This window comes from Tiliqua scincoides, chromosome 7 (genome assembly GCF_035046505.1).
Source record: "Tiliqua scincoides isolate rTilSci1 chromosome 7, rTilSci1.hap2, whole genome shotgun sequence".
Lineage (NCBI taxonomy): Eukaryota > Metazoa > Chordata > Lepidosauria > Squamata > Scincidae > Tiliqua > Tiliqua scincoides.
The window spans coordinates 61806477-61822225 of NC_089827.1; the positions used below are offsets into that span (position 1 = coordinate 61806477).

General features: G+C 39.3%; 1 protein-coding gene across 1 annotated transcript in view; it reads left to right on the plus strand.

Moving 5' to 3' along the window:
* Positions 1 to 15749, plus strand: part of NUP205 (nucleoporin 205) — a 47951-nt gene that overhangs the window by 10051 nt on the left and 22151 nt on the right. Inside the window, exons 8-22 of the mRNA XM_066633206.1 lie at positions 377 to 552; positions 2023 to 2139; positions 2436 to 2573; positions 3185 to 3335; positions 4987 to 5192; positions 6130 to 6312; positions 6775 to 6825; positions 7936 to 8145; positions 9816 to 9915; positions 11608 to 11745; positions 11992 to 12181; positions 12673 to 12793; positions 13991 to 14072; positions 14636 to 14800; positions 15270 to 15394. Coding sequence (XP_066489303.1) covers positions 377 to 552; positions 2023 to 2139; positions 2436 to 2573; positions 3185 to 3335; positions 4987 to 5192; positions 6130 to 6312; positions 6775 to 6825; positions 7936 to 8145; positions 9816 to 9915; positions 11608 to 11745; positions 11992 to 12181; positions 12673 to 12793; positions 13991 to 14072; positions 14636 to 14800; positions 15270 to 15394 — 2153 coding nt within the window. The remainder of the gene's footprint in view (positions 1 to 376; positions 553 to 2022; positions 2140 to 2435; positions 2574 to 3184; positions 3336 to 4986; positions 5193 to 6129; positions 6313 to 6774; positions 6826 to 7935; positions 8146 to 9815; positions 9916 to 11607; positions 11746 to 11991; positions 12182 to 12672; positions 12794 to 13990; positions 14073 to 14635; positions 14801 to 15269; positions 15395 to 15749) is intronic.

Below are 15749 nucleotides of genomic sequence, written 5' to 3' on the forward strand. Positions count from 1 at the left end.
GGACGCAAATCCAGCATGTATTTTCCTTTTATTCAAGATGGCACCCTTAATTGTATTTCCTTTGGAAACCTGTTGGGCAACCAAATCCTACGTAAATCCACACATGGCAATGCAGCAGTGCCCGTGTGGACTATGTGGCATCCTGCAGAGGATTTTTGGCTGCTGAAGGTCTTGTCAAGGTGAGGGGACCTTTGTCGCCTTGCCCTTGGGTAAGCCCTAGCAGCTGCAGTTGATCAACTCGTACCTGCACCAGCATACACTGGTTGAATACACGTTCTTAGGATTAGATCATAATAATAATAAAATAATAAATAATCATGAGACACTACCTTCTATGAGATTGTTTCTTCAATTTATTTCTCTTCATTCTGTTCAGCACTTGCAGAATTCACGGAAGCAGATGAAGCAATGGCAGAATTAGCAATTGCAGATAATGTTTTTCTCTTCCTTACTGAATCTGTGTTGAGAGCTGAAAACTTCTACCAGGATGAATTTTATATGCGCAGAATCCACAACCTTGTCACTGACTTTCTTGCACTCATGCCGATGAAAGTAAGTTTTAATTAAATGGACCAGGTGCAGAATTTTTCATATAGATAGGCCTAACATCCCAATGTAATGTGTGTATGGAGATTAAAATAATTACTGCTATGTAGAGTATTTGGGGTGTGAATGGTGTGTGTCATTTTATTTTAAATCATGAACATTATTTTAGATAATTTTGATCTAGTGCAAGAAAGGACATCTTTAGAAATTGTGTAATGATTTACATTTAGCATACAATATCCAGAGCATTTTTACGTGCTGTTGCATGGCACTTTGCCTTTTGGTTGAATGGTTCATGTTTGAAATGCAGGACCCCAACATTTTGCCTGTTACCTATAGTTCACCTAGCTTGATTTAAGTTCAGTTTGTTTTTTGAAGGCAGTACAAAGTTGGTCACAACTGTAGTATAATATTGAAGAGGAAATGTTTTGATGTGTTTTGAGCAAGAAGTACTCTTTAGAAACTATGCTTAAAAATAACAAATGTGTATATAGTTCATATGTAATTTATCAGATTTTGTTATTAGTGATTATGATTGTAATAAAATCTAATTACATGGTGTTTTAATATGTTTTTTGTCTGGATAAATCATCAAGAATCAGTATATTGATTTAAGTCCTAGCTTACCCTTGTCTTAAGCCATGGACTAGCTTAAGTTGCTTGGAGTAGAAGCTTATATGTATAGAAGTAAGCCCCGTTGTGCTCCCAGTCAGGCTTTCTCCCAAGAACATGTATATAGGATTGCAGCTTTGGTGGTCTTCATTTTTTAAAAAAACCATTGTTCTCCTTTTTTCAATCATTGTTCTCCCTCCGCAGCTTCCCTCGGCCTCCCAATGACTTATAAGGCACTAAAAATGTTAATTTTGATTTTTTGATTGAAATTCTGAAGTTGTGTGTTTTGGCCTTTTCATCCATTTTGAGGCCCACAGCAGCCACAGGTGGTCACGCGCAGCCTCTGCAACCCTCAGAAGACCCTCTGGAGGCAAGGGTGGGAGGCGTCCCCTCATATCCGCGGTTTCACTTAACGGCAGGCCTATAGTTTTTTTCCTCTTACCTTATGTAATATGGGCCCCATTCTTTCCAACTTTCCAGTACTGATGCAGCCATGGTTCAGCCCTGAGGTAAGGGAACAAATGTTTCTTACCTTCAGGTGGCCTCCATGATTGCCCTCCCACTGCAGGATGCAGTGCATGCCCCATTTGCACAACTGCGTCAGATCTGGAAAGTTGGATAGGATTGGGCCCTCTGTGGTATTATTTTAAAGCCCCAATTCCTCATGTATTTATTGTCCATAATTATCACAGTGTAGCAATTCTGAAGTAAGAGAATAAAAAAATTCTTTAATTTCACCTGTTTGTTCTAGTAGCAGTTTTGTAAATGGTAATGAAAGATAATCAAAACAGCTATTAAGAGCTGTCTTTTTTTTTGTTCTGTTGTATTGTTAATTAACATTGCTTTCGTTTTTAAATTCTGTAGGTGAAACAGCTGAGAAATCGTGCTGATGAAGATGCTCGCATGATCCACATGAGTATACAGCTGGGTAATGAGCCGCCACTTTCTTTGAGGCGGGATCTGGAGCATCTAATGCTTCTAGTAAGTTCTTTTTTAAAAAAGATTCCTTTTGCAGTTTTATTGTTTAAAAGGTTTGGTTAAAAATGTATGGTTGTAACGGTAAAATTTTTTATGTCAAAAGCTTTTTTTATTTATACCAAACTTTAGCGGAAGCTCACTGCTTATTTTTAAATATTTCTGTTGAATTGTGCATTTATTGTTTGGTTGACCAGGCTATCCTATGTATTAGTGCAACACCAACTGCATATTGGTGTCTTTTTCTTTTAATCAAAACGTTTGTTTTGATGTCCATGTCTCTTTTTTCTTTACCTATACAGATTGCTGAGTTGTACAAGAAGGATCCTTTCAGTTTGGAACTTGCTCTGGAGTACTGGTGCCCTTCAGAGCCTCTGCAAAGCTCTACCATTATGGGATCCTATCTTGGGATTGCTCATCAAAGGCCCCCTCAGCGTCAGGTTTGAAAAGATTAGTTTTCTCCATTAATTGGAAAAGAGATTTGGATGAAAGTAATTTTAAGGTGGTTATAGATCTTCCCATATTTTCCAAAAGGATGTGAGTGTTTGCAGGCTGTTAAGGCCATGAGAGGTGAAGTTAATAAGGGAAGTAGGTGCAGGTGCATAGTTCCATACCTGACATGGAACTATATACTTGCAGTTACAGCAGTGATGGGGGCACGAACCCTGAGTGGCCATCACTTATGCCAAATAGTTTTTTGTTAATGCTTTACAAATTATTTTTATATTAAAATTTCAAAGTGACTCTACATATAGGGGGTACAAATCAGCAAAAGATAAGGACTTTTTAAATTCCACTGATTTTGTTGGGAGAGTTAAGCCTATGATTTTATTGGGAAAGATTTAAGCAATAGGACAAGGACAAGTCATTCCCCTTGTGTCTTAAGTTGGGGGAATTCTTATCCAGTTCAAAGCAATCATTTCAAGTGATTATTTGAGTTGATTTTTATGTGTAGGGAAGTTGCCTGTTATTTAGAAACTTTTTGGCAGATATTTCTTATTACGCTGATATATGCTTATACTGTGAAATGCAACTTGTTTTTGTATTGCAGGTTGTTCTGTCTAAATTTGTGAGACAAATGGGAGATCTCCTCCCCTCTACAATATACATTCCTTATCTGAAAATGCTCCGGGGACTGGCCAGTGGGCCGCAGTGTGCACATTACTGTTTTACTTTACTGAAGGTCAATAGTAGCAGCCATGGTAAGAAATAGGACCCCATATCAGTAACTCCTGCTAACTTTTGGTTTCTTTTCCCTTTTCTTTGGAATCCTCAAAAGGTCACACATGTACTACCTAGCAAGGAAAACTGGTCACCAACAGAAAAATAAGTGAAAAACTTGGTCCAAATTTTTTATATTTAGTTCTGGTGCTTCATTTCTTTGTTTTTAAATGCATTTCTAGTTGATGAATCTTAATATAGACCCTCTATTTGAGAAAGCAGCTGGAGAAATGAAGAGGTGGGCACTTAAAGAATCTATCTTGGATGGACAGAATAGGTGCTGTGCAAGTGAAAATAATGCCCTCATTTCTCTTTGTGTTTCTGTCCCTTCCATTAAACATTTCTGATGTAAAATGATGTAAAAATAAAGACAATACAGTCTGTCTCTTCCTAATGACAACCCAGTAAGCGTGGCATTCTCACGTTTACAGTGCAGTATTGAGAAGAAATTTAGCATTATCCATTGTTCTGTTCTGTTGCCATGCAGCATTACTGATGGAAGTGAATCAGAAGTGGATTAAAAGAATACCAAAAAGGATTCGTTTTGACATTGAATTGCCCACTGAATGAAAGGACAAACAGGATAAATTTGTAAATTGATATAGGACAGTGTTATAGCTGAAATTCTCAAACTGGGGCATCTCAGCACCCCAGACTGATAAGCCCTTCCTCTGATCCCCTAAAGGGTGGAGAAGGGGGAAAGGCAGCAATGCTTGATCTCCAGGATTGTGCCACTGCTGAGGATGGAAGGGGGGGGGGGTTAAATTTGCCTATCGCTGCGCCAGCCTCTGGGGAGTGCAGGAAGTCCCGCAGAGCCCTCCGCAGGTTTCCCCAAGTCTTTGAAAGTGTAAAAATCATGATCATGACCCACTTCCGTGATCACAAACTGGGAGTGGGTTGCGATCATGATTTTTACACTTTACAAAGCTTGGGGAGCCTTGTGGAAGGCTCCACAGGGTTCCCCACATCCCCTCCCCAGAGGCTGACACAGTGATGGGTAAGTTTTTTTTCTTAAATTTTATTGTTTTACATAAACAGAACAAAAACAAACAAAAAAAAGAATATAACATCGATACGTGCTTATGAATTGCTTAAAAAAAGGGGGAAAAATATTTGTGCATATACATATCCAAAGTATCTACATATCAACACTTCATGCGGCTTACAGTGATGGGTAAGTTTAACACCCCTTCCATCCCTGGCAGTGGCATGATTCTGGGGATCGCATTGCTGCCTTCCTCCTCCCCTGCAAAGACTTACCCTGATTCCCAAATTCTTGAGGAGTTTGGGAATCACTGCTATATGGGATTAAAAAATGCTTTCGCTCTGATTCTGAAAGATACTAGAGAAAACATAGAAAGAGGGACAGACAAAATACTATGTAAAATATATATTTTATTCCTTTCAACCGCTTCTTTATCCTCTATGGTCTCTGTATACTAACTTTTTGGGGCTGCTTTTTGTGAATGACAGACCATCGTATGTATCTGTTGATGATACTGTACTTCTGAGCTTCTAGATAAAAATGAATTCCTAAACTTAATTTTACAACACCCCAGTTTTATTTCACCCCTTGGCTTAGTTAAGTGAGCAGAATCTGCAACAATGTAGATATGTTTTTTTTTCTTGTAGCTGAGAACATCCAAGGAGCAGGTGGTAGTCCTGTCTCCTGGGAGCATTTCTTCCACTCTTTAATGCTGTATCATGAACACCTGCGGAAAGATCTGCCAAGCGCAGATAGCATTCAGTATCGCCACCTCCCCCTGAGAGGCATCACTCAGAAAGAGCAGGATGGATTGATTGCCTTTCTACAACTTACAAGCACTATAGTAAAGTGGGTAGGTAATCTTTTTCTTGTTGATACATTCAGGATTCCAATCTGGATTAGTTCTGAAGGAGCTCTTTCCTGTGCAGAGATAATGAACAGGGCATTTTAGAGAAAGCACAAGAGCCTTACTTGCAGCAAGTCTAGACCCCTTCCAAATACTCCTTTTTGTACTTGCAAAAATTGGAATTGCTTGTGGTTGGGATAGACTTTGTTATTGCAGCAGGGATTTTTTTCTTATAAATCCTTTTTTTCTACTTTGTTTGAGGGTGGCAGTGTCTTTAGAACTCTTGAAGTACAGGTAGCATTCATGTGTCTAGCTCCTGCTCCTCAAAGAAAGCACCAGGAAATGATCCTGCGATCTCTTTCATTGAGTGACAGGAGCTGGATCCTGGGAAAAGTACTTGAGCTTCAATGGCTATGAAAGCCACTTCAGGCATTACCAAAAAAACATTTGTAGGAAGAAACAAGCCACATTGTTGCTAGTGGGTTCATATCATGTGCAACTCTGCTTGTGGTAGAAATCCTACTATGGCCCTAAGTTTGGTTACAACCCTCAGTCTGTTATTCAGTAGTCTGTGCCTGTGGTAGTCTTGTAGGTTTCATACTCAGGACTCAGAGATGCCCAATGCCTATCTGTTGGGTCAATCTTTTGTTGCCCCCAGCCACTAGGAATTTGCCTTTAGATACTTTTTGGGGTTCCTTTGCTCATCTCCCTTTCATTTGGCCATTTGGGAAAGAAATTCAAACCAAATAGTTTTTCCGGTACTTTTTAAAATGGTTTTAGAAAGAAAACTGTAGTTTGAGTTCTAACTGCCTTCACACAAACAGGAAACCGTTTTTAACTTCTGCTCATGACAGTACTATATTTGGCTGAAGATGAATGTAAAAACAATTGTGCGGGATTTCTTGAATTCCACAAAACTGCATTTGTGTTCTGTATTTTATAGAGTGAGAATGCTCGCCTGGCTCTCTGTGAACATCCTCAGTGGACCCCAGTGGTTATCATTTTGGGACTTCTGCAGTGTAGCATTCCTCCCATCTTGAAGGCAGAGTTATTAGAAACTCTTGCAGCTTTTGGGAAATCTCCTGAAATTGCTGCTTCTCTTTGGCAGTCATTGGAATACACACAGGTATTTCTCCCCCCCTCCCCATGGTAGTTTAGCCCTATAGGGTCAAAAATGTGATTGCTCTATTTCTTGAGTTTGGGTTTATTCCCTTTTTAAAAACTTCTTGTAAATTAAACCTTAGATATGCCATTCCTCAAGTGGGTTTCAGAGCTTTGTTCACTGTGAGCTGTTTCTCATGTCCAGACAGGGTCACTCTCCTTATTTATTTAATGAATTTTTATCCTGCTTTTACTAAGTGAATGCCCAGGGTGGCTAACAGTCATAAAAACTATAAAATGGATAATACAGCATTTTTAGAAGGTTTTGAACAGTGATGTGTGTGAGAGAAACACAGTTAATATGTTTGTTGCTTGGTCTTGTCCTGTCAGCACAATTAGTATTTTTGTTGCGTTGTTCAGATACAGCCCTCTTATTTCAGTAATTGTGAAAAAAGCATTTCCTTTCTCTTTTTGTTTGTTTTGGAAGATACTGCAAACTGTAAGAACTCCAGGTCAGAAACAAGCAATTGGCATTGAGGTAAAGTTTAATCATTTCTGATTGTGTTAAATGAGAAGCTGTAGGACTGATATTGTGTACATAATAGTTTCAAAGCCCTTTTGCATTCTTTTTTTAATTAAAAGAAATCATGTCTTTTTAAGATAAGAAAAAAATCAAAACAATTCACCAAAGTTAATTGAGAACATCTGTAAGTAATACCAGTTGACAATAGACACAGTTCAGCTAAATTTATGATTAGTAACCCAATCTATATAGAATTAGCCACACCTGGGCCCTTTAAATAAGTGCATTCAGCACTCCTGACTTTATACAGGAGGGAATTACTGGACCTATTGAAAGCAACAGGATGAATTAATTGTAAATAACATGCTTACTGTAGCATGGCTTAGGTTATAGTCTTAAGCACTCTTATGTGAGAGTAGGCTCTACTGTACACAGTGGGACTTACTTCTCAGTAAACGGGCATAGGATTGTACTGCTAATGAAGACTAGCTTTAACTGGATTGGGGCCATAGATGTTAAAGAGTAATAAGTAAATTAAATATTTTTCCAAGATGAACGATACATTTGGTAACTTCCAAAAGTTCCTAAAGAGGGCTCGGTGCTTGGAAGTTTCCCTATTAAGCAAGTTCCAAAGGATAGGAGCTGTACAGCGAAAGCCATGCTCACACTGATGTCCTCTCCCTCAGAGTAGGCATTTGGAGCAGAGCCTTCCTACATGATGTTAAAATGCAGGGCAGCTGTAGGAGGAGTTTTGAAAACTGCTTCTTTACTTTTGCCCAGAATTTCACTGTTACTATGCTGCCTTATAGCTCCTGGAAGCTAGTTCTTTGAAAAGCTGGTGGCCCTTTTAAATGTAAAGAAAGGGAGGGGGAGAACTAGCTAATACTGGTTTATCATAATACTGATGACTACAATATCAATTCTATGCTGCTGAGTTTTATTTTGGAACTTCTGTGGTCTGTAATGATGATGATGAAAACACGTGGTCCTGTTGAAACCGTAACATGTAATAATTATGAAGTTGAAAAATCAAGAAGAAATTAATGGGGGTCTGGGTGTAAAAAAAAATGAGAACATGAGTGTGGTGATTTTTTTTTACTGCATTTTTCTTGCTTTCTTCAAAAGGTTGAATTGAATGAGATTGAATCCCGGTTTGAGGAGTATCCTTTAACTCGTGCTTTCTGCCACCTCATCAGCACGTTGGTTGAGAGTTCATTTCCTTCAAACCTGGGGGCTGGGCTGCGTCCCCCAGGTTTTGACCCCTATCTGCAATTTCTGAGAGACTCCGTGTTTCTTCGATTTCAGACACGGGCTTACCGGAGGGCTGCTGAAAAGGTAACTTTGGGTCATAAAACAGTTCTTTCAACATAGTGATTTAAATTACCGCTACAGATGTTTGTGTATATCTTCTTGCTATTTTGCATTAAGTGGTGTTCTGTTCAAAGTATGGATGCCCCACTCTTCCTGATGGTGCCAAGTAGCCATTGATAGACTTTCCATGGCTTTGTTTAAACCACAGCCTCTGTGAAAGTAGTAATTACCACATCCAGTGGCATTAAATTAATGTTTGAATGCCTGTTAGTTTACCAGCTAGATTATATTATTTAGTCCAACTCTTTCTAGCTAACTTTTGCCTTGCATGCTCCCACCTAAGCCACTTGACCTAGCTTCTACTGCATCATACTGTTACTTCTTGGCATCTCAGAGCAGGAACACAGACTTCAGAAGCAGCATGAAACAAACGAACAGAAACAGTCATCACAATGACACAAATCTTAAATGCCCAAGCATTAGGATTACCAATGATAGCAGTGGCTTTGTGATCTGTCATGGTGATTTGTAAAGCTTTTAGAAGCAATTAGACCCTGGAATATTTTCTAATAGGCATAATGTTCTGTTCTTTTTTGTTCTACCAAGTGAAAGCATGGGACAATAATTGGCAAAGTTATTTTTTGGAGTGATGAAATGCTCATTGTGTATTAATGGGGCATTCAGTGAAAATGAATTTCCTTCTCCTTTTTTGGTAGAAACTAAAAAGCTGTAAATGCTTTTCTCTCGTAAAATGTTAATTGTTTTAGTCCTCTGTGTACTTTCTTCAGCACTACTCTATCCTGTTTGTTTAACAAAAAATAACCCATAGTATGGTTAAATGTGGGTGCCTCTTAAATTTATATAATTTCAGTATGTTTGTAGTTTTATTTTCACTACCTTGTTTAATCATTCTTGAAGAGACTAGCATGCACTGAAGTCCTTTAGATGTGTATGTATGAAATGCTACCTATAAAGTTCTTTATTTTTTTTTTAAACAAATGCCATTGTTCATGTTGACAGAACCTGGAATAATGAATGCAAGTGATGGTGTAAGCTGATTTGGACTTTACCCATCTGTAGGATGTGAATGCATGCTGATGTATGATATGATTTCAATTTCCTGGTTGTGGTAGTTCTCTGATTCAGCTGTGGTTCTTACTGACAGTGTATTGATGTCACTTTAACAGCCCAATCCTATCCTCCACCACTCCATAGCATGCAACCACAACGATGAAGTGTACGCTGTATGCTATGGTGGGGGAGGGGAAGCTGACCAGATGGCCAGTGAGAGGTAGGTTTAAAAATTACCTCTCTGTAGACCTTCTGGTCACTTATGGGTCTCCTCAGACCTGTGCCAGCTCTTTTGCTGGTGTAAGCGAGGAGAGGAAGGGGTGGGTCTTGGCCGGGAACAGGAGATCCGATGCAGTGTGTGTGAATGCTGTTGAGATCCTCCCCCTCAAACCACCCTACTCCACCCATGACCTGTCCCTGCTGCCACCTTATCTTCTCTTGTGCTGCCTACATGGGCTGTTGGCATGTGTGAGGAGTGCCCATTTCCACTGGTAGCTCCTTTGTGCTTGACAGCAGTGCCATTTACAGTGTCACTGCACCGTTTATGCCGGCAGATAGGACTGGGCCATGATCACTTTGTTTTTACTGTATGAACAATGTTTTTGGTGTGGTTTTCTTGACAGTGGGAAGTAGCTGAAGCAGTTCTTGAGGTGTTTTATAAATTGCTGCGAGATTACGAACCTCAGCTTGAAGATTTTGTAGACCAGTATGTAGAGTTACAAGGTAAGCTCTTTCTTGATCTGTATTACCTTATACCTTCCTTGGACCAGGGAGCCATGGCACACCTTGTTTGGTGCCATGGACAGGTTCTTGGAAGCCAGTCAGACAATCTGTGGTACTATGGTTATTATTTAAATACAACAATATGCAAAATGATGCACAAAACCTAAAAATAAGGCATTCCCTGACTATGGGGTTGCCATATTCTCTACACATTTCATGGACGGAATAAGGTGGGGAGAGGGCAGTTGCTTACAAATGAGTATCTTTTTTAAACTTAACTTTCTATCCCATTTAAAGGATCATTACTGTGATTTACCATCTTGATAAAAACAGTGTAAGAATAACTAAATAGTTAAACAGAGCTGGCCAGAAAGGTTCAGAGTTTAATGGTTCTAAGATGCCAGGAAGCAAAGTACATTCAAGGGAAGGCCAAACAGAACAAGAACTTTTTCACTGTCTGCTTAAAAGCAGGCAGTGTAGGAGCCTACTAGGCTTCCTAGGGAGGGGAAGAGTGCTAGAATTGGAGTGTCAGCACCAAAAAGGCTCTGTCTAGCATTCCTGTATCCATGGTGGAACAGACCCTCTGAAGATGAATGCAGTGTGCAAGTAGGCACACGGGAGGAGGCTGTCCTTGAGGTACCCTGGTTATGAGGTTTTTAACTATCATCTTGAATTGTTATCAGAAACATCCTAGAAGCCAATGAAGCTCAGAGAGCACTGTTATATGCTGTAACTAATGGCTGCAAGAAAGTAGCATAGCTGTCGCATTCTGCACATTCTGTTCATTCTGCGCATTCAGTGCGCATTCAACATTCTGGTGAAGTTTCTGATCAGTTGCACCAGTGGTTTGATGTTTCTGCACAGTCTTCATGGGCAGCCTCAAGAAGAGCCTTAAGATGAGACATGAGTAAGGTGTGAATCTTTGTAGTCAGATCTTCTTTCTCCCAGAAGGGCTAAAGATGGTGTACCAGTTGAAGCAGGGTCAAAGCACTCCTAGCCACAACTGCTGCCTGTGTTTTGAGGAGCAAAGCTGGATCCAAGAAGTCTTCCAGATTGTGACTTTTTCTTCAGGTTGGAGCAGTGGGTGGGTAGGATGATTCAGGTTGCAAGGAATTTGGAGTTAGGCTGAAGCAAGAAAGTTCAAAAAATTTTCCGAACAGATTTAGGAGGCTCTGGGTGTAGAGGGAGGCTGCTTTGTTCCTAATTGTAAGGTAGAGCATGGAAGGAAGAGATTAAAAATGAATTTGTTTAGAGCAGAGGGGCTAGCATGTTAGGGGAGTTGACAGAGGAGATTCATTCAGAGGCAGAGAACTCTAAAAGGATGTGATGCAGTCTTAAGAAGGATAATGTACTCCATAGTAGAACAGGAGGAAGATTGGAGTTCAGCAGAGAGAACCTGAATTTAAGAAAAAGAAATAATGTCTGTAGTTTAACAAGGAAGTGTTAATGGTAACCTAGATAAGGGACAGTTTAAGAGCAAAGACATTTTTCAGGAGAAGGTACAGAGAAGAGAGACGGAATTATAGGTCCTAAAAGAGGGTAAGTGTCTGAATCTTGCAGTTCTTAGATGGAAGAGCAAGGGAGGCAGAATTCATGCTGGCAGTCTGGGTTTCTTGGAAATAAGATTAGGACAAATCTCTGGCAGATTCTAATGCTCCTGAATAGTACTTGACTGTGTTTTTCCTTTTCCAGGAGAAGAAATTATAGCTTATAAACCACCTGGATTTAACCTGATGTATCATCTGTTGAATGAGTCACCAATGTTGGAACTTTGTCTTAGCTTGCTGGAAGAAGGAGTTAAACAACTAGATACCTATGCCCCTTTCCCTGGTATGTAGCAGCTTTAAAAACAGTTAAAACGCTGACAGCTTTTTTGTACTTCCTGTATATGCTATGAATTGAATTCTTCATTGTAGGAAGCTTTGCTGTAAGGAAAACTGATGAATAAAATTGGGCAATGGTTATGGGGTTTCAGTAGAAAACATGACTAGTTGTGGCATCATCATCAGATAATATTCAAAATGAAGTGTTTTCTGAAGTGTTCTAGAAGTTAGTGTGTTTTCATTTTTTATTCAGGAAAGAAGCATTTAGAGAAAGCAGTACAGTATTGTCTTGGGCTTCTCAATCTGACGCTGCAGAAAGAGAACCTTTTCATGGACTACCTAAGGGAAAGCCATCTCTCCCTGATCGTCACATCACTGGAACAGCTCTTGCAAGGAATCAATCCTCGGACTAAAAAGGCAGACCATGTAGTGAACATAGCCAGGTAGGCCCACTCTGTTTAGAGGACAGGTGTGCCTCTAGAGGTGACCTGCATTGCTAAGCTGTTACATCCATTTTTAAAAGCTCCCACAGCAGACCTGGCTGCTTATGCCATCAGTGTGGCTTTGTAGAAGTAGATGACCTTGTTACATGTGGTGCTGCCTTTTCATTGGGAGCATCTTACAAAGGGGATGGTTTGAGGTGTAGCATTGGACCCAGTAAAATATGTGGATATTTGCGAGACCGTTTGTGTGTGAAGGATTAGTAGGGGAGTTAAAATTCTGTTTGCTTGCCTTACCTACATAGAGAGGTAGTGCAATCTTCCTGTTTACTTGGAAATAATCCCCATTGCATTCTGGTCAGTTTAGAATTGTAACTTTAGATATTTTGAGATCACAGAACTTATTTTTATATATTATGTAATGATACTTTTTCCTTTTCTCTGGAATTTCTGGCCAGATCACCAACTGCTATGATGTTCTTGTCATTTTAAAGGTACCTTTATCATGGTAGCACAAATCCAGAACTGGCTTTTGAAAGTTCCAAGATTCTGTGTTGCATTTCTTGTAATTCAAACATTCAGGTCAAACTAATTGGAGATTTCACACAAGACCAGGTAACTGCTATGTTAATTTTTCATTCAGTAGTAGAGAAGAATGATGTAGCTATTTAACAGCAAACCCTTTTGCTATTACAATGGCTGGATTTATTATTGGAAGGTTATGAAATGTTTGAGTATTCTCTTTTAAGTGTCTCCGTGTGCATATGAAAACGTGAGGGGGAAGGCTAGGGAATGATGTTCTCTCCCATCCAGATTCCTCAAGCCTCACTTCTTGCTTACATTTCCCCCTGCCACTGCTTCATACTATGTGGAGAAGCTTGTTATCAACAAGAAACAGGGTACAGCAAGCATCTATATTCTCCTTCCCACCTCTGGTACTGAGCACCTTGCTTTCAATGTGATGTAGTGGTGGTGGTGGTGAGGATGATATTATTACTATTTATATTTATATATGGTATACAGGTCCAGCCTATTCATACACGGATTCATTCATAGCCTATTCATACATGGATTTTTTTATACATGGATTTGACTCAACACGAATGGCCCCTGCAAATGAGAAGGAATGTGCTGATCCCTAGAGAAGGGGAAAATACACTCCTTTAAAATCAGTTTAAAAAACTGAGCAGTCCTTTAACAATAGCCTCTTAATGAGAGAGGGGAGAGGGCAGCTGGCTGACAATCCATCAGTCCTTCTCTCCCCAGTGGACTTCTCCCTTCCCCCGAGCACATGAAAGAAAGGTGATCCCCTTACATTGGTGAAGGGAGGGGCTGAGTGTAAGCTCTCAGCTCTTTGTAAGCTCTTGGAGGATGACTGATTGATGGATTGTCTTCTTAATTACTCTTAGAGTCAAAAGGTCAGCAAGGCTGTTTTTAAATCACCAGAGCAAAGAAACTTTTTAAATTGATTTGCTATAGTTCGTTTTTTGCCATCCACGCAAATAATTAGTCTCAACCTGTATATACACACCATATTGCTATATATGGTATATATACACCCCATACAATAACACACTGCTTAACAACAACAGTTAACAAAGCAATTTACATAGCTAAATAAATATATGGTTCCCTAAATTGGGGCATCATGGCTGGATCTGATTCAAGGCTGGTATAAGTGGGAAAAGGGTTTTTTCTGCAAACAATTTATAACATTAAATGGAGGATGGATGAATGTTATGTGTTGTTTTAAATTGGTGTGCAGTCTTAATAAATCACTGTCTTAATCTTCTCCTTTACTTGCAAATCCAGGCGATTAGCCAGAAATTGATGGCTGGTTTTGTGGAATGTTTGGACTGTGAAATGGCAGAAGAAATAATTAATCCTGTCGAAGGTATGGAGGTATTCAATTTCTATTTTCATACAAATTAAAATACCAGGGGACCTTATATGACATCAGTTGGAGAACTTAAAGCCATTGTACTCTTTTTTTTTTTTTTTTTTTTTTTTTTGGAGCAGACCACAAGTGTTACTTGTAACTGGCTTTAGATTCCTCTCTTTTTAATGTATGTTTCATTTTGAGCAAAACGGTAAGTGGAGCCTACTAAAGTGCAAAGCTGATTTTCATATTGGCTTTGAAGATAAGTCTGCAAAAGTTACTGATCATAAGTTAATAACCACCCACATATACCTATAATAGTTTGATATCTGAAACAAGAAAAAATAAAACACACACCTGCACAGTTACTTGTACTAAAGCTTCCCTATGTGGTCATTTGAATGTGGTTGTTGCTCATCACAGGCGATCAGGCAAGTAGACTCACAGGAGGCTTGTTATTAGCTAAAAAGAAAAAAGGCCATGCACTATTGTAAGTTATGTCTGGTTCTATTAACAGCAATTTTATATTAACCTACTGAAGGCTTTCTGAATTTTTGATGTTTATTTTTTGTTCCAAGAACTGGAGGCTGAAAGGAAGCAGGCCCCGATTTATCATGAAACTAGGATTAACATCCTGAACCTTCTCATCACCTCTCTGGAGTGCAGCCCACCCAATCTGGCTCTATATCTTCTGGGTTATGAGCTCAAGAAGCCCGTTAGCACTACCAACCTACAGGATCCAGGTACATGGCTGAAGAAGTGCTTGTAATTCATGCATGTGCGGATGGACGGATAGATTGTGTTTACTGTTTGGACAAAATCTACCCAGAAATGGGAGAAATGTATTTCTGTCCTTTTTGGTAGTGGGCAACAATTTTTAATCTCAGAAGACAGAAAAAAATACTTCAAAAATGCTGTTTTGTTAAAAGTTCATGTTTAAAGTTAGTGCACAATAGAAACTGTATCTAAATACAAAGTCTCTAGAGCATTTCTTAATTCTTAGACTCCCCCTCCCGCTTCTTTGTACTCCACCTTTGACAATACAATACCATATTGGATTTTGTTATACAGTATTGGTAGAATTTTTGCTGCTGTTTGGTCAGCAGTTATTTTAACATAGAGTGAAATTCTGTTTCCACTTGCCATATTTAAGACCTGTATATCTTGCACCTACTTACTGGTTATCTAAATATGAATCTTTCATTTTTAAAGGTGTTTTGGGCTGCCCTCGTACTTGTCTTCATGCTATTTTAAACATATTGGAAAACGGCACCGAAATGAGGTCTGGTCCCATAGCAGTTCGAGAATCTCCTCATCTAGCAGAGTTGTGTTATCAGGTATGCAAAATATTTCTCTTTCTGAAAACTTAAAATGAGGTCTCTTGAATATAATCAACAAGCTTTCACGTAGGAAATTGATTTTTGTAGGTTAGGGTGAACAGACTTTAGGCTTGCAGGACTTACTTTGTTAACTAGAATCCTGAGGTCTGAGCTGGAACCACATGCAAAATAGTAGCTCAGGACAGTGGATTTAGGATTATGGGTGCCTCTGAGCACATTCTCAGATTTGGAATTTGTTTTCAGTACCAGAAGCAATGTCACAGTCCTCCCTCACATTCACTTCTGGATTTTGCCCCAAGCATTCTTACATTCAACAGCTTAATTAGGAGAGGAAAGGCCTTATTTCTGGAAA